This window comes from Lithobates pipiens, unplaced genomic scaffold (assembly GCF_037356315.1).
Source record: "Lithobates pipiens isolate NorthernLeopardFrog02 unplaced genomic scaffold, aLitPip1_a1.2 Scaffold_22, whole genome shotgun sequence".
Lineage (NCBI taxonomy): Eukaryota > Metazoa > Chordata > Amphibia > Anura > Ranidae > Lithobates > Lithobates pipiens.
In genome coordinates this window covers 348,145,190-348,163,412 of record NW_027507784.1, presented here as the reverse complement: position 1 = coordinate 348,163,412, position 18,223 = coordinate 348,145,190, and the positions used below count along the sequence as shown (strand labels likewise).

The following is an 18,223-nucleotide window of genomic DNA, read 5'->3' as shown; positions in this document are numbered from 1 at the left end:
CTGGGCTTGAGTCATTTTCGGGCCCTACCTTCTATACATTATCGGATTTATCGGCGTATAACACGCACCCCAAGTTTAGGAGGGGATTTTAAGGAAAGAAAATTACATTTAAATGCCCATCAATGCACCCTTATCAGTGTCCATCTGCAGCCTTGTCAGTGTAGCCTTGTCATTTTCAGCCTTGCCCCAGTGTCTTTTGTAGCCTTGTCATTGCAGTCTTGATGTTTAAAAATGGCGTCACTGAGATACATCTTGGCAGCTCTCGGGTCCTCTTGGCGGCTCTCGGGTCCTGTCGCAGTCCCGAGCGGAGCAGAGTATCCGAGTGTACTCGGCTTGGCTCACGTTCACACCCAGTCCCTGTGTTATGTCCATCATAGGGCAGGACTGGGCGTGACTGTGAGCGGAGCTGAGCCGAGTACACTCAGCTATGTATCTCAGGGGGGCCCCCTATTTGGCGGGGCCCATGGGCTTGAGCCCAGTCAAGCCCAATTGTAAGTCCTGCCCTGCTCACAACCCACCACTTATTGAAAGATGTCAGCGGTCTGTGGCCTCAAAGGTTCTCATTAAACTGGAAGAGGTTAAAGATTCTGCTACATATGATATGGTAAGTGGCACATTGAGGAGGAATAGAACTGTTTGTGGCCAACATCAGAGTTTTCATACTCAGCCTAATCCATGTAATCCTAATCTAATCCTAATCTAATCCTAATCTAATCCTAATCTATGCAAACAATTCTCCAGTTTGAGCATGAGCGGATCGGTCCATGGAATGGGTTATGAGCAGCATTCATTTGATGGCAATACCAACTTTGTATCCGCAGCATTATCTACCATACAATATATTTATTGTTGGCCAACATATTACAAAAAAAAATTCTGTTTTGTTCACTTCGGAAACTCACTACTGCTGAAATGTCTTCATTGCTGAATAAATTCAGCACGGAGTACATAGGTCAGTTAGTAACTGGAACTAAAATCTTTTTGAATTGGGTTATGAAATCCAAGTCCGAGCTCAGGGGAGAATGACCCCCTCACCTTACCACTCCAAAGCCTTTATTATAGCCCCTAAGATACCAAATTGTCCTGTTGTGTCACCAGTTTTTCTAAATTCTGAAGCCATTTTGGTGAACCACTTTGAAAGCACGTAATGTTCTAAGTCATGCATCACTGTGACCCTTCTGTTTTGTTTCCTTCTCTTCCAGATGTCAAACGAGTTTTGAAGACGGATCATGTGTTGTCCAAGAAAAAGATATCTGCATACCCTTACTACCCATTGTTGGGTATAGCACTGTATGGGAAGGGCGGACCTTGTATAGAAATACCAAAGCCTATAGAGTTTAATATCAGTCCATACATATTGCAACATATCTGTAATAATGAAGGACTAAAGAACAACATAGATGTGAAGATGAAGGATAAACACTGTGAGATCAAATGGCCAGATCAAGACTGCCAGAATCCTGTCCTTCAACTCGTCTTCCCTCCCACCTTGTCCACCAATCTCAGGTCTGTGGCAAAGATTGTACCGAGGTGGAGTGAGGATATTTATAATGAATTCTCACTTCTCATATCAAAGTTCAGAGTAATAGAGTATAAAATGGATGAGTCGGTCTGGGAAGCTATTAGAGAACATGTCAGCAGCTCCACCTATGACGGAGTACTCATCAAACCTGACTTTGGTTTAGAGAAAGTTTTCTTGGCTGGAATGTCCAAGGATGTTACAAAGATTGACCCGACATTCAGACAACTGGTAGAGGAAACCACCAAAGTGGTGGAAAGAAAGAAACAAACCAAGACTGAGACCTTATCTATGTCTCCAGCTCTCTATCAGATTATGTGTAACAGCGGCCTAAAGAAGAAGATCCTGGACAAGGTTCCAGAGCTGAAGATGGACTATGATGTGCCAACAAAGAACGTCCATCTATCGGGACTGAAAGAAGAAGTGCTCACCGCCAAATGTGAGATACTCAACATTAAACAACAAATGAAAAGCAAACCCTTCCAGATGAATCCACACCTCATCCAGTTCCTGATGTCCATTGATAATGAAGAGATGTCCTCTCTGCTCTTTGTACGTCACAACATCAACGCAATGCTGGAAATTGATGACGACATTGTTAAACTGATGGCTCATTCAATGGAAGACTTGATAGAAGCAGAAAAGAAAATTAAGGAAAATCTGCTCCACAGACAACTTTTAGTTGAAGACAAAAGTCTTCTAAAAACTCCGGAGTGGAGAAGTCTCCAGTCACATCTACTTCAGGTATTTAATGCAGAGAAAATCACAGTCCTGATAGAGGAATCTTCTTCTGGGACGGAGGACAACGTGGTCATCGCCGGCCTGACTTCAAATGTTCTAAATTGTTACCAACAAGTCAGCGACTTTCTGGAGAAGAACACTACTATAGAGACCGAAATTCCAGTTCAACCTTCAGCAAAGATGACGTTCATCTGGGAGGACAAGAAGGAAATTTTGAAGAAGATAAAGAAAAATGTAAATGTAACAAAGAATCAGAACAGCATCTGCCTGTCGGGACCACGGGTGAAGGTTCAGGAGGCTTCAAATACCATTAGGGACACTCTGCATTCAGTTCATAGTGATACTCTGCGTATTGAGAAACCGGGAGCCAAAAAGTTTTGTAAGGTCAATGAAGAAGTGCATGCTACAACCGCAAGGACAAATTACCATTGTGTGATACGTCTGGAGGAGGCTGGTGTAGAAAATAATCTATTTCATAAACCCAGATCCCAAATAATTCTTCCAAATGGAATGACCCTCTCGGTATATAAAGATGACCTGTGCCGTCACAATGTAGATGTCATTGTTAATGCAGCCAATGAAGATCTGAAACATATTGGGGGTTTGGCAAAAGCTATTCTGGATGCAGCAGGACATAAACTCCAAGATGATTGCAATCAGATTATCAAGAAAGATGGTAAATTGTCCACCGGAGATTCGGTAATTACTGACGCAGGGAAATTGCCATGCAAACAAATCATACATACAGTGGGTCCCCGATGGGACTCCAATTCACGCTCCAGATGTGAACGGCTCCTACGGAGGGCAATTACCACCAGTTTACAGCTGGCCTCCGAGAAGAGTCACAGTTCAATAGCAATTCCAGCTGTCAGTTCTGGAGTTTTTGGATTTCCCCTAAAATTATGCATTGAAAACATAGTGGAAGCCATTCGGGACTACGTAGAGACGCCGGGACAACAGAGCACTTTACAGAGAATCCATCTTGTAGACATGAAGGAGGAAACTGTCAAAGCTTTCTCTGAGGCTGCAAATGCCAAATTTGGTAACGAAACGAGTGCTGTGCCATCTACAACAAGGGCACCCCAGCCGGTCACAAAAACCACACAGAACCCACCAGCACCAACACCAGTGAATAGAGGTAATGATAACGCCGTGATGACCAAGGAAGGGCTGAAGATCACGCTGCTTCAGAAGAACATTGAGGACTGCTCGGTATGTAGATTCTCCAGCATTTTCCTGCTAAAGTGGGACTTTACCAAAGACTTTTATGATTCGAATAGATAGGAAAGGTTAGAACCGCTGAGTGTTTATTGTTGAGCGCATCCCTGTTGGGAAATGTTACCTTTCTTCCTGTCCAAGTTTGATGGGACAAAGAAAGCAATAAAACACGAGGGGTTCTAACACTTTCCAAATCTGTTTTGCATGCTGTTGCTGTTGTTGTCTTCTTTTGGGAATTCTTTCTGATTATGAGAAAAAGGGGGAGGGTGAGGAAGTTGGGCAGGTGCTGAGGCTGACCATACAATTATTCCCACCCCATTCTGATTATGGTGACCATCATGGATGTCAATGGGATTTCCATAGGTGGACCCAGACAGCAAAGGAAACCTCAAAGAAATTTTACCACTTACTTGCTTTACATGCTTTTTATTAGCTTTTCTCAACCAGAATTCAGTAGTTCCTTACGGTTCTTCCAGAAGTTACCAGGGGTTCCATAACTAATGACCAATTTCTGACTCTCAGATAAGGTACCACTGACACCAATGATCTTTTTAGCTATATGTAAGGGACATTCTTCCCACTGATCACCAATGTAAGGAGCATTCTTCCCACTGATCACCAATGTAAGGAACATTCTTCTCACATATCACCAATGTAAGGGACATTCTTCTCACCGATCACCAATGTAAGGAACATTCTTCTCACTGATCACCAATGTAAGGAACATTCTTCTCACTGATCACCAATGTAAGGAACATTCTTCTCACTGACCACCAATGTAAGGAACATTCTTCTCACTGATCACCAATGTAAGGAACATTCTTCTCACTGATCACCAATGTAAGGAACATTCTTCCCACTGATCACCAATGTAAGGAACATTCTTCTCACTGATCACCAATGTAAGGAACATTCTTCTCACTGACCACCAATGTAAGGAACATTCTTCTCACTGATCACCAATGTAAGGAACATTCTTCTCACTGATCACCAATGTAAGGAACATTCTTCTCACTGATCACCAATGTAAGGAACATTCTTCCCACTGATCACCAATGTAAGGAACATTCTTCCCACTGATCACCAATGTAAGGAACATTCTTCCCACTGATCACCAATGTAAGGAACATTCTTCTCACTGATCACCAATGTAAGGGACATTCTTCTCACTGATCACCAATGTAAGGAACATTCTTCCCACTGATCACCAATGTAAGGAACATTCTTCCCACTGATCACCAATGTAAGGAACATTCTTCTCACTGATCACCAATGTAAGGAACATTCTTCCCACTGATCACCAATGTAAGGAACATTCTTCCCACTGATCACCAATGTAAGGAACATTCTTCCCACTGATCACCAATGTAGGGAACATTCTTCCCACTGATCACCAATGTAAGGAACATTCTTCTCACTGATCACCAATGTAGGGAACATTCTTCTCACTGATCACCAATGTAAGGAACATTCTTCTCACTGATCACCAATGTAAGGAACATTCTTCTCACTGATCACCAATGTAAGGGACATTCTTCTCACTGATCACCAATGTAAGGAACATTCTTCTCACTGATCACCAATGTAAGGAACATTCTTCTCACTGATCACCAATGTAAGGAACATTCTTCCCACTGATCACCAATGTAAGGAACATTCTTCTCACTGATCACCAATGTAAGGGACATTCTTCTCACTGATCACCAATGTAAGGAACATTCTTCCCACTGATCACCAATGTAAGGAACATTCTTCCCACTGATCACCAATGTAAGGAACATTCTTCTCACTGATCACCAATGTAAGGAACATTCTTCCCACTGATCACCAATGTAAGGAACATTCTTCCCACTGATCACCAATGTAAGGAACATTCTTCCCACTGATCACCAATGTAGGGAACATTCTTCCCACTGATCACCAATGTAAGGAACATTCTTCTCACTGATCACCAATGTAGGGAACATTCTTCCCACTGATCACCAATGTAAGGAACATTCTTCTCACTGATCACCAATGTAGGGAACATTCTTCTCACTGATCACCAATGTAAGGAGCATTCTTCCCACTGATCACCAATGTAAGGAACATTCTTCTCACTGATCACCAATGTAAGGAACATTCTTCTCACTGATCACCAATGTAAGGGACATTCTTCTCACTGATCACCAATGTAAGGGACATTCTTCTCACTGATCACCAATGTAAGGGACATTCTTCTCACTGATCACCAATGTAAGGAACATTCTTCTCACTGATCACCAATGTAAGGAATATTCTTCCCACTAACATGTCATGAGTTGTAGATGTAGCACTAACCCCCGAAGGAGCTGCTGGTTATTTTTGGGCTTACCGTTACCTTCCGCTTCTCCTTGTTGCACGTCTAGGGGATGTCCCGTGGTAGGTGACCCAGTAACTTGAGACTGGCAATAGATCCACTTGAATGGATTTTATTTGCAAACTTCAACCATTGAACAGTCTTTAACTTGGGATCAGAGGGTTGGAAAAGGAAGTTCAGGTTCTCTCAATGTCAAAGTCCAAAAAACGTTAAAGAACTTGCTTACTTTGACTGCATCCAGAGAATAGCCATTCACAGCTGGATGGTCACTCAGGTTGGACAGTCCGTCTCTCACAAGGCAGAGCAGCCAACAAGGTGCTTCCTCAAGGGACAAAGTCTTTGTCACAGACGTTGTTGTAGAACATGTAGGGAAACTAAGCTGTAGAACACTTGTAGGATACCTGGATCTTTCAGCCAGCTTGGCAATATCCACAAGACCGGATTCTCTCGGTTACTTCAGCCCTTCCAGGCTCTTGTTAAGAAAACCAACCTCACACATGGTGTTCTTCTAAAGAGTCCTTCCCTGGAATGCTCGAAGTCCAATGGGTCTCTCCTGGACCGGAGACGGCACCCATCCACCTCAGAATCCTCCTCTAGTTCCCATGCCTTGGGCCAGCCAGCCCCAAGGCATTAAAATTGGATGGAACCGCACCCCAGGCCATAGCCTTCCTGGGGGGCTGGTCAGGAGGACCAGGACCATGTAATCAGCACAGCATACTGGACCGGAACCCCGAATGACGTGACGTCCGCATATTAAATACCATCTCCCAGAGGGCACAGCGAGAGGGCCACTCCCACTGTCCTTACTCCGAAAGAGAGTAACTTAAGCTCCTGACCACACCATAGTTCCACGCCTGCCACAAGAAACAGTGCCCCCCGCGGCCAGGCTGAACATCTCACAGTCCAGTCAGACTGACACAGAAGTCAAATTTAGACAAATAGACCCAAACTGAACTGTAGTTTGGGTAAAGTTTTAACTTTGAAAAACACATAGCGCATGCTCTTCAGGAGCCCGCCGCTACATAGATATAGCAGATATAGTAATTATTAGCTGGGGTTCCCTGAGACCTCAAACATATTTCAGGGGTTCCTCTGTGGTAAAAGGTTGAGAAGGACTGATCTGGTGTAGTATACATGTGTACATTCATGCCCAAATTAGGAAATAGAAGTTTGGCGGTTTTCATATTTTGCTTCTCCTTTCTTTCCAGATCTGCAATAAATTATAAAGATTGTTATTTGGACCCTTTGCAAATTTAAACCACTTATCTCTTACGAAATAATCTCTATAAAAATAATAATTTGGTAATGTTTATCTTCTCTTTCCATGGCAGACGGATGTCATCGTGAACAGTGTGGTAGGAGCCAATATGATCCTGAATAATGGTGCCATATCCAAAGCCTTGCTGAGTCGGGCAGGCTCTAATATGCAGCAACTCCTGAACGATGCAAGTCTGGGCACTCCACAGGCGCCAGGATCCGTGTTCAGTACCAACGGCTGCAATCTCAACTGTCAAGAGGTTCTTCATGTTGTGAGCCCTCAATGGGACAGCGGACAAGGAACCTCGGAAACGGTACCTTCAGGCCTGCAGAGTATAGTGGGAAAAATGAATTGATTTACACTTTACAACCTCATCTCGTTCTGCTAGGTTAAAATTACCTTAGAGAGTGAAAATTCACTCCTTTAGTAAATTAGCCACGTTGTGTAGATCAGTGGTTCTCAACCCTGTCCTCAAGTACTCCCAACAGGTCATGTTTGCAGGCTTTATCATGTACAGGTGCGTTAAATCAGTCAATGGCTTGGAATTTTGGACAGCTACTTTATCTAAGAGAAATACCCAAAACATGGCCTTTTGGGGGTACTTGAGACCAGGGTTGAAAACCACTGGTGTAGAGAAGGATTAGGGACAGCACCAGAAAATCGATGGCCTTCCAGGCAGTGCCAAGACAAGGTCATCCAGCACCCAGGGCAAAGATGCCAATCTGCGCCCCCCCCTTTCCCTTAAGGTTAAGGTCAGGATGCCCCCATCCCTGCAATAAACCACAGCCCCTCCTGCCCACTCCTTGTCCTGGCCCTGCTTCCAAGGCTTTGTTGGCCCATTTTTATTGAGGAAGCAAGTAAACTTTTCAAAAACATATCTTGGGGTTACCCTTGCAGGGCCTTTCAGCATCACCACAAAGTTATTCAGCCTCCTGGCTATTTAGACTTTGTAGACCTGGAGTCTGGGTTTCCCCTAGAAGAACAAGGTTAGGGCTCAGAGACTGGAATAGGAACCTTCCCTTAAGGTCTGCGGGTGTGTCCCCCAGAGGTCAAAGGTCTGGCTTACCTACCCCAACTAAGTTGGGGCATGAACAAGTCGGGGTAAGCGTTTTGCACGCGCTTCACCATGCAGTCTCAGTCAGTGCTCCAACAAATGTGCCCACCTGAGCTTCACAGGCTCCTCCCTAAAGACACACCGTGTCTCTCACAGCTCCCTGCTGCACTGACCCACACCCTGACCCGGGTCTCCTGTCTTCCAGATAGAGCCCGGAATCACTACCAGCTCATGGATTATAAATGCTGGGCACACTTGCACAGTCCAGCTGCTGGTTTCTGAGAAGGCATGGACACAGGGTTAGAGGCTTCATCCATCTCAAGACTCTGAGGTCTCTGAATTCCAGGACCCAAACCAGGAGTTGCTGTAAAACCTGTTTTATCCACTCAGAACAGACATCCTGGGGCCCCTTATCCTGCATCTCTGAGGGTCGGTTCACACAGGGGCAACACGACTTTCAACACGACTTTTGGAGGCAACTTGGACACGACTTGAACATGCCTTGGGTCCTCAGTTTGAATCCCAACCAGGACACCATTTGCATGGAGTTTGCGTGTACTCCCTGTGCTTGTGTGGGTCCCCCCATCCCCCAAACGTGTTGGTAGGTTCATTGGCTCAACTGAGTGTGCCCAAGATGGCTGCCACACTTCCTAAGCGTTTTGAGTCCCCAGGAAGTAAAGCTCTATAGAAATCCAAAATTAAAGATTATATATTTTTCCTTGCCCAGATTTACACTCCAATCTTGGTCTCTTTTGTTTCAGATTCTTCGCACAATTATTAGAGACTGTTTGACAATGACGGAGCAGAACCGGCGGACGTCGATATCATTCCCAGCTATCGGAACCGGCAATCTTGGATTCCCGAAAGTTTTGGTGGCGTCTGTGATGTTCGATGAGATTTTCCAGTTTAGCTGCAAAAACAAAGCACAGAATCTTCAAGAAGTTCACTTGGTCCTTCACCCCAGTGACAGGGACACCATCAAGGTGATGGAGATCTCATGCTTATTGTGATGCTGTTGGTCTTTTTACCCCAGAGGAACCCCTTAAATTGTTTTGTAGGTTTTAAATAACCCCTTCTAAAACAGATTAATTGGGGGGGTCAGTGGGAAAATGTCCCTCACATTGGTGGCCAGTGGTCACCAATAAAGATCAATGGTGTCATGCAGCTGGCTCTGCAGCGGTGTTGGCCTTTGGAATTATGGAGGCACAATCAAATTTGGGAGGTCAACCAGCCACAGCTCAGGGAACCTGCAGCAGCCTTTGGAGGAACCATAGGGTCCCATGGAAATCCTGAAAATGACTGGTCTGGAGACTGAATATTCTCACGTGGCCATCGGGGTGGTGATGTGTCCATCTTCTTGTCTCCCAGCATGCACAAAGTCATCATAGGACCTGTTGGGAAGAGTTCCACCCAAATAACAAAAAAAGGGGATGAGAAATTTGCACCTTCTTAGGAGTGTCAGTTGAGAAATAATGAGTGGCGATAATTGAAGCTTGGACAGGATTCGTAGACCAGACAAGACACTTGGTGATTACAAATGTGAATGTTAGAAGCAGAAAAGATGGATTACTCTTCATAAAAGGTGTCCTTGTAGTGTACAAGATTATAGAAAGCCTTATATCCCACTGGACCCCCCGGCACATCCCTTCAAAAGTCACATGTTGTATCTCGTGTGCGTTTTTCTGGCTGTATAATGGCCATTTTCTTGTGTTATGTATTTACAGGCATTTACAAGTCAACTGGAAAACTGCACTGATGGGGCCACTGGTGGAGCCACCAACAGACAATCAGTTGGGACGGGGTCAAGTACGTTTTATGTAATCTGAATCTATAAGAAAATTGGGAGCAAAAGCAGTTCCCCAAACTAGTCTCCAAGGACAGGAGAATGGACCCTTGGAGACTAGTTTGGGGAACTGTCTGTCCCCCATTTAGCTTAGAGGCTTTTATTCTTTAACCACTTGCCGACCGCCCGCATGTATGTATTCGTCGGCAGAATGGCACGGCTGGGCAAATGGGCGTACAGTTATGTCCCTTTTGAACTTGCCGCCCTGTGGTCATGTGCGCGCCGCTACCCTGCCTGAAGCTCAGTGAGTAGGATCGCGGGTCCCGCGGACTCAATATCCGCGGGGATACCCGCGATCGTCTCACGGAGCTGAAGAACAGGGAGATGCTAATGTAAACAAGCATCTCCCCCTTCTGCCTAGTGACAGTGTCACTGATCATAGCTCCCTGTGACCGGGAGCGGTGATCAATGAAGTGTCATTCGTAGCCACGCCCCCTAACAGTTCGAATAACTCCCCAGGACACACTTAACCCCTCCTTAGCCCCCTAGTGGTTAACCCCTTTACTGCCAGTGTCATTTTTACAGTAATCTATGCACTTTTATAGCACTGATTGCTGTATAAATGACAATGGTCCCAAAAATGTGTCAAAACTGTCCGATGTGTCCGCCATAATGTCACAGTCCCAATAAAAATCGCAGATCGATGTTTTTTCATTTACTATATTCACCCTTGTTGGTTTTATTTGAATTTTACTTATACAAGTTTACACAACACACAACTATTTTAAATTTATATATTTTTTAGTACAGCGCATCACTATTCCTGTATCAATCTTTCTCTCTGGGTTCAGACATTTCCCTTCAGTGAGTGCAGCAGTACCCCATTCCACTTATAATAATATTTCTCCCATTTTGGCGCAGGAATATCTTTTTGTTCTACAAAAATCGCAGATTGCCGCCATTACTAGTAAAAAAAAAAATATTAATACAAATGCCATAAAACCCCCTTTTTGTAGACTCTATAACTTTTGCGCAAACCAATCAATAAATGCTTATTGCGATTTTTACCAAAAATATGTAGAAGAATACGTATCGGCCTAAACTGAGGAAAAAAATTGTTTTTTTATTATATTTTTTTTGGGGGGGGGGGGGATATTATAGCAAAAAGTAAAAAAGAATGAGTTTTTTTTCAAAATTGTTGCTCTATTTTTGTTTATAGCGCAAAAAAAAAACGCAGAGGCAGGGGCATAACTATAGGGGGTGCATCAGTCGCGACCGCAACTGGGCCCTGTGATACAGGGGGCCCATGCAGCCCCCTCTACATATGGCCAGCAGCAGCATAGGCAGCTAGGGGTACCAGTGCACCATGCACACCTGTGTCCTCGGCCGGCTCCTCAGAGTACCCCTCTCCTGCTCCATGCATTCTCTAAGTCCGATGTCTGTTCTCCCCAGCCAGAGTTTTTGTTTGGGAGCCACGTCGCACGACCGCGCAATTGTCAGTTAAAGCGGCGTAGTGCCGAATCACAAAAAGTGCTCTGGTCTTTGGCCAGCAAAATGATCCGGGGCTGAAGTGGGTAATATAAAGCTTTGTCTGCTATAGGGAGTTTATTTCCCAAAACGACTCCACATACAGCAATGTTATAATCTACAGTGGAAGCTTCATATCCGATCCTAATTTAGTGTATATATGCCCAAATGTCTGTGAACCCCTGACCATCACACCTATATGAGCTTGTTGAACATTCCATTCTAAAACCATTGACATTAATATGTTTGCCTCCTCCCCTTCTCCCCATGACCATTATTGTGGAGTTTCCCCCCTCCCCACGGCCATTACTGTAGCATTGGGTCATATTTGTGGCTACCGAATCTACACATAGAAGAATGATGGCAGAAAACGGCCAAGTGGTCCATCCGTCCAAATGGTTCGTTACGTCTGCCAGTATTCTCCACTCTTCTCTGTAGACTTTCCACAAGATTTTGGAAGGTGTCTGTGGCAATTTGTGAGGTCAGGTGCTGATGTTGGATGAGGACCCGGATCACAATAGGCATTCCAATTCATTCCAAGGGTGTTCGGTAAGGTTGAGGTCAGGGCTCTGTGCACTCGAGCTCCTCCACACCAAGCTGGTCAAACCATATCTTTATGGAGCTGACTTTGTACAAAGGGGGGACATAGTCCATGCTGGAGTAGAAAAGGATCTTCATTAAACTGTTAGCACAAGATTGGAGGAGCACAATCATCTACAATGTCTTTGTATGATGGAGTATTACCAGGCCCCTTACTGGAGACACCTAAACTCCATCATTTGGAGGGGTTCATATACTTTTGGCCTTCCTGTGTATTCTAGCAGTTGTGTAATTTTGGAGTGGGTGCATTTTCTGTTTTGCGTTTTGTTAGTGTGTAATTTTAGTTTTTTTTTATGTCATATAATAAATTAGCATGGGATGAAAGATGAGGATGATGTTGAGCGAAGAGGCATGTATGGAGAAGGAGGAGGCTGACAGAGGGCAGGAGAGTGAAGATGAATCAGGAGGACAGTTGAAAATGGGAATGGATTTAGGAGGAGGATGACAATAGAAGGAAGGATAGTGGTATGGATGGAAGAGGTGAGGACAGAGGAGAGGAAAGTGGGGATGAACGATGGAAGAGGAGAAGGAGGCCAATGACAGATGGGAGGACGGTGGAGATGGATGAATAGATGGAAAAGGAGGAGGAGAATAATGACAGAGAGCAGAAGAGTAGGGATGTTTGAAGAGGAGGAGGATGATGACGGAGGTGGGGACAGTCGGGGTGGATGACGGAAGAGGGGGAGGATGACGGAGGTTGGGGACAGTCGGGGTGGATTACGGAAGAGGGGGAGGATGATGGAGGTGGGGACAGTCGGGGTGGATGACGGAAGAGGGGGAGGATGACGGAGGTGGGGACAGTCGGGGTGGATGACGGAAGAGGGGGAGGATGACGGAGGTGGGGACAGTCGGGGTGGATGACGGAAGAGGGGGAGGATGACGGAGGTGGGGACAGTCGGGGTGGATGACGGAAGAAGGGGAGGATGACAGAGGTGGAGACAGTCGGGGTGGATTACGGAAGAGGAGAATGATGACAGGGGTGGGGACAGTCGGGGTGGATGATGGAAGAGGGGGAAGATGACGGAGGTGGGGACAGTCGAGGTGGATGACGGAAGAGGGGGAGGATGACGGAGGTGGGGACAGTCGGGGTGGATGACGGAAGAGGGGGAGGATGACGGAGGTGGGGACAGTTGGGGTGGATGACGGAAGAGGGGGAGGATGACGGAGGTGGGGACAGTCGGGGTGGATGACGGAAGAGGGGGAGGATGACGGAGGTGGGGACAGTTGGGGTGGATGACGGAAGAGGGGGAGGATGACGGAGGTGGGGACAGTTGGGGTGGATGACGGAAGAGGGGGAGGATGACAAAGGTGGGGACAGTCGGGGTGGATGACGGAAGAGGGGGAGGATGATGGAGGTGGGGACAGTCGGGGTGGATGACGGAAGAGGGGGAGGATGATGGAGGTGGGGACAGCGGGGGTGAAAGGAAGAGGAGGAGGATAAGAATAATATACAGGATAATCCATTATCTCGGTGTGTTTCTGATTCTGGAGATTTCAACTTTCTGCAGTTGCCGGGCCATAAGGTTGTTAATCATTCCATGCACAGTTGACCATCGGTGGTGGGAACACGGATTTCTTTTATCACCTATTCCTATTATCATCCCTTTTTTTCTTTCTGTCTTGCAGCGTTCTTTGGGACGGTGACAAACCCGTCACTCGGGGTTCATGAAATGAAGATCGGATCTGTCACTTATCAGGTGAAGACCGGCGATATCACCAAAGAGGAGACCGAAATCATTGTAAATTCGTCCAACCCAGACTTTTCTCTGTGCAGAGGTGATTCATTTCGACCCCGAAATTCAAATATCAGATTCTTGATTTAAAAATCATTCATGCAGAAACCCAGAACAATTGTAAGGAGGGTCACAGACTTTTTTCCTAGGTCCTAGATAGAACATGGGCTGGTAGTACAGTTAAAGTGGAAGTAAACCCATCGATTTAAACAGTTTAAAAAAAAAAGGCATGCCGGGAATGCTAACTGCACATTGGCTGTGCTCTCAACCAAACTGTCAAACCACCCAATGGCTGGTGTCATAAGGGATCGCATGTGCAGCACCGTGGCAGCTGAAGATTAAACAGAGGCAAAGATGGCGGCTTCCGTGGATGAAAACGATAGTTTAATACTTTAATGCCATGCATAAAATCACTTGAAGGCTGTGGAGGTGATCAGGGTGTGGAGGGGAATCCCAGAGAAGATTTGGGTGGAGGAGTGTTAGGACATGACTGGAGGAGAGGTGAAGGCCGGAGGAGAGGTGAAGGCCGGGGGAGAGGTGAAGGCCGGGGGAGAGGTGAAGGCCGGAGGAGAGGTGAAGGCCGGAGGAGAGGTGAAGGCCGGAGGAGAGGTGAAGGCCGGAGGAGAGGTAAGGGCCGGAGGAGAGGTAAGGGCCGGAGGAGAGGTGAAGGCCGGAGGAGAGGTGAAGGCCGGAGGAGAGGTGAAGGCCGGAGGAGAGGTGAAGGCCATGTGCAGGCCTTGGGAATATGTAGAGACTTCAGAATGTGAAGGCTTTGTAGGAGTTATAGATGTAATGACTTGTAAGTGAAGGAATATGAACTCTGGTGGGCTCAGCTCTCTGTTGAGTTGACCTAGGGCCCGATTTATGATTCTAACACACCAGGATAGAGGATACTTATTTTGAAACAGTTATTTTCAGTTGAGTCCAATAAGATATGAAATTGACAGTCACTTGGCTAAATAATGACACTTAACCTTGTGTTAAAGCTGTGTAAATTGAGCCTCCATTGTGTTTTTTATATTTTTATTTGTAGGAGTTTCAAAAGCGATTCTAGAAGCTGCTGGACCGTCTGTTTCCTCATCTGCTGTGGCACAGGGTAAATCCATCCTGGTTTTCATTTCTTTGCTTTTGTCAAAAATAGTTTTTCTTGTGTACAAGAATAGACAATGCACCAAGAAAACATAGCCGACCATTAGAAAAGATATAGATGGGAATGGGGTTATTATGGTTGATGAATGCTCCCTGGGTGCCAGTAAAGGCCAGGCTGTGTACATTTTGTATAGGTCTTTGAAGGTTCTCAGTTATCCAGGTCATGGTATAGCTAGTAAACGTTGGCCACATTCAGCTGGACTGTTTGATTTGTTGAAGATGTCGCTTCTTCAAGCCACTTCTTCATCCCTAATAAGTGTCAATAACATTATACCATCATTTAGATCCGCAGAGGCAGCGCCAACACCTTCATCCAATCACCATGGAATGTGTAGATGTTGATTGTCCAAGTACAGGACGGGGGGAGTGAAAGTTGTACAAACCCCCCCTCCCCCACTCCCGTTTTAGTTACATAAATCTTTCTTTGATGTCGGTGTGTCTGCTTAGGTGTTGATCATTCGATTCGCAATGCTGAATGTGTGAATCGTTGTCAAATTGCTGGGGAAGAAAAGATAATGCCATTTTATATGTAAAAAGCAGATGGTCTCGAAGGTCCCCAGCCTTGTTCAGTGATGGCTGTTCCCATTTTGAAGTAGATGGCCCCTTTCATTCCTCTTAGGAACCAGTTGTCCTCTCTGTCCAAAAATCGTCACCTCGCTGTCCTTTTTGAAGAATTTTTGAATTTTCCCTCCCATGTTGGGCCGTCCGAACATCTCTTCCCTCTGACAACAATTCACACCTTCAGCCATGGAAATCAAAGGGGTCAACACCTCTGCAGGCTCCCTGACACCAAGGGTGGGGTTGTTTAATTAGGACAGAGGGGTGCCGCAACCTTCCCACCTCCCATCCCGTTCTTGGACAATCGGCATCTGCTTTTATGCATTCCATGACGATTAGATGAAGGTGTCTTAAAGTGGTTGTAAACCCTTACAAACCACTTTGACCTACAGGTAAGCCTAGATTAAGGCTTACCTGTAGGTCCAAGAAATATCTCCCAAACCTATATGGTTTAGGAGATATTTGCCCGAAGACGGGCACCGCTATCTACGGCGCATGCACCGTAGACAGCAGCGCGCAGGCGCACTGAGCGGGGCATCGTCGATGACAACGATGCCGCGTGTCTCGGCTCCCATGTGCATGCGCGGGAGTGACCTCATCGCTGCTCCGGCGAATCACAGCGCCGGAGCAGCGAGACCCACGGAGACCCACCAAGAAGATGGACGCTCGGAATTACAGGGGACAGCGGTGACTTCGCTGGCTCCTGTGTCAGGTAAGTGACACATAATGGACTACTATGCGATGCGATGCGATGCATAGTAGTCCATTATGCTTTGCCTTTGCAGGGAATGAAAGAGGAAGTAACACCCATCAGGGTTTACTTCCTCTTTAAGGAATGGTTATAAATGTTGGGGTATCTTCCCGACACTCAATAAAACTGAAGCTGTGGCTGGGAGAAGCTATGAAATGAACACAGGCCTATTGGCAATCGTTTTGGGCTGTATATTATTATTTTTTTATTATTATTATTATACACGATTTATATAACGCCAATAGTTTACGCAGTGCTTTACAATGTATAGGGGGGGACAACACAATTACAGTACAATACAAAAGGTACAGGAGGGCCCGGCTCGTAGAGCTTACATTCTAAAGGGAGGGGGTGGTGGTACAAAAGGTAATAGCTGCAGAGAATGATTTGATGGGGGGGGGGCTCGGGGACAGTTAGGTGGGTGTGGGATAGGCTTCCCTGAATAAAGGAGTTTTCAGAGATCTCCTAAAGGTGGACAGGGTAGGGGCTGATCGGACAGACTGGGGCAGGGAGTTCCAGAGGATGGGAGAGGCTCTGGAGAAGTCTTGTGAGCATGGGAGGAGGTAACAAGGGAGCTAGAACCCTTGTGAGCCCCTGTACACACGGTCGGAGAATCTGCCGGAATGCGTCTTATTGGACCGTGTCGTTGGATAATCTGACTGTGTGTGGTATGCATTGGACTGATTCCTGTCCGAATCTCCGTCCGACCCAATGTTCCAACATGTTGGAAATATTTCCCGACCAACTGGGCTGGACGGACCTAATCCGATCATCTGTAGAGCATTTTGATCGGACCAAGTGCCACGCATGCTCAGATCAAATTCCTACATCAAAGCTATTGGCTACTAGCCTGAATGTAGTCCCATCGTAACGAAATTACGTCATCACGTTCTGAAAGATCGGATTTTTCGCCAACTTGGCCCGACCGTGTGTATGCAACAGTTTCGAACACAATCCATCGGACTAAATCCAACGGACAAAATCCGAGGGATTTGGTTGGCAAAATCTCCGACTGTGTGTACAGGGGCTTAGAACCCTTGTTAGAACCCTTGTTGCGCTAATACCCTATAGCCACTTATTTTATAAGTTTCCATTTCTGACAGGTTCCCAACCTCATAAGGGATACGTCATCACTGGGCCTGGACTCCTCAGACAGTGTAAACTGATTCTCCATGTGATAGGACCAAAGCATCCAGCATCCACCAAGAAAATTGTCCTCGATGCCCTGAAGACGTGTGAGAAGAATCAAGTCTCCTCTATCACCTTCCCGGCTCTGGGAACAGGTATGATGAAGGCATCTTCCTCGAATCTAATCTTCCTCTTCCTGTGGGTCCACCTTTTTCTTTGCCGATTTTAACCCCTACACATGTACACTGCACATTATCTCGGCACCCAACTTCATTCCCGCATAGGGAAGATAAAAGGACTGCACACTTTACTGGGCATGGGCCACCGTTAGTGTACAGAATAAAGCATTTCTGACTGGGAAATTTAGAGGTTTTTTTTTTTAAAGAAAAGATTTATAAAGTCTCGTCTACAGAACTGACCTGGATTTATGTCAACTTTGACATTTGTTTTCCACCTGCTGTTCTCCTGTGATGTGTCCTCTATAGCAAGCTTGCCATCAGGATTGCAAATGTGATGTTGGCCTAAGAGAGGAGTAATGGGATTAGTCCCGACAGAACTTTTATTTCAGTGTTCGGTAAATTGTGGAAAGGTAAATCAAAGGCCTACATGTCATCTGGTCCCATTATGAGAAGTTCCCACCATTCCTGCAAGGAATTCCCAGGTCTGTACACCGGCTGTGCCCATTATGAGGGTTTCTCACAATCCCTGTGCTGAGTTCCCGGGTCTGTACACCCGCTGTGCCCATTATGAGGGGTTCCCACCATCCCTGTGCTGAGTTATCGGGTCTGTACACCCACTGGACCCATTAAGAGGGGCTCCCACCATCCCTGTGCCCATTAAGAGGGGCTCCCACCATCCCTGTGCCC

The 18,223-nt window shown here is 46.0% G+C and overlaps 2 protein-coding genes across 2 annotated transcripts in view; both read left to right on the top strand.

Moving 5' to 3' along the window:
- Positions 1-18,223, top strand: part of LOC143925145 (protein mono-ADP-ribosyltransferase PARP14-like) — a 316,169-nt gene that overhangs the window by 214,340 nt on the left and 83,606 nt on the right. The window lies entirely within an intron of this gene.
- LOC143925141 (protein mono-ADP-ribosyltransferase PARP14-like) overlaps positions 1-18,223 on the top strand; it is a 58,975-nt gene that overhangs the window by 21,114 nt on the left and 19,638 nt on the right. The window contains exons 6-12 of the mRNA XM_077449755.1: positions 1,203-3,472; positions 7,148-7,387; positions 8,890-9,111; positions 9,853-9,934; positions 13,665-13,814; positions 14,805-14,867; positions 17,333-17,512. Of these exons, the coding sequence (XP_077305881.1) occupies positions 1,203-3,472; positions 7,148-7,387; positions 8,890-9,111; positions 9,853-9,934; positions 13,665-13,814; positions 14,805-14,867; positions 17,333-17,512 (3,207 nt within the window). The remainder of the gene's footprint in view (positions 1-1,202; positions 3,473-7,147; positions 7,388-8,889; positions 9,112-9,852; positions 9,935-13,664; positions 13,815-14,804; positions 14,868-17,332; positions 17,513-18,223) is intronic.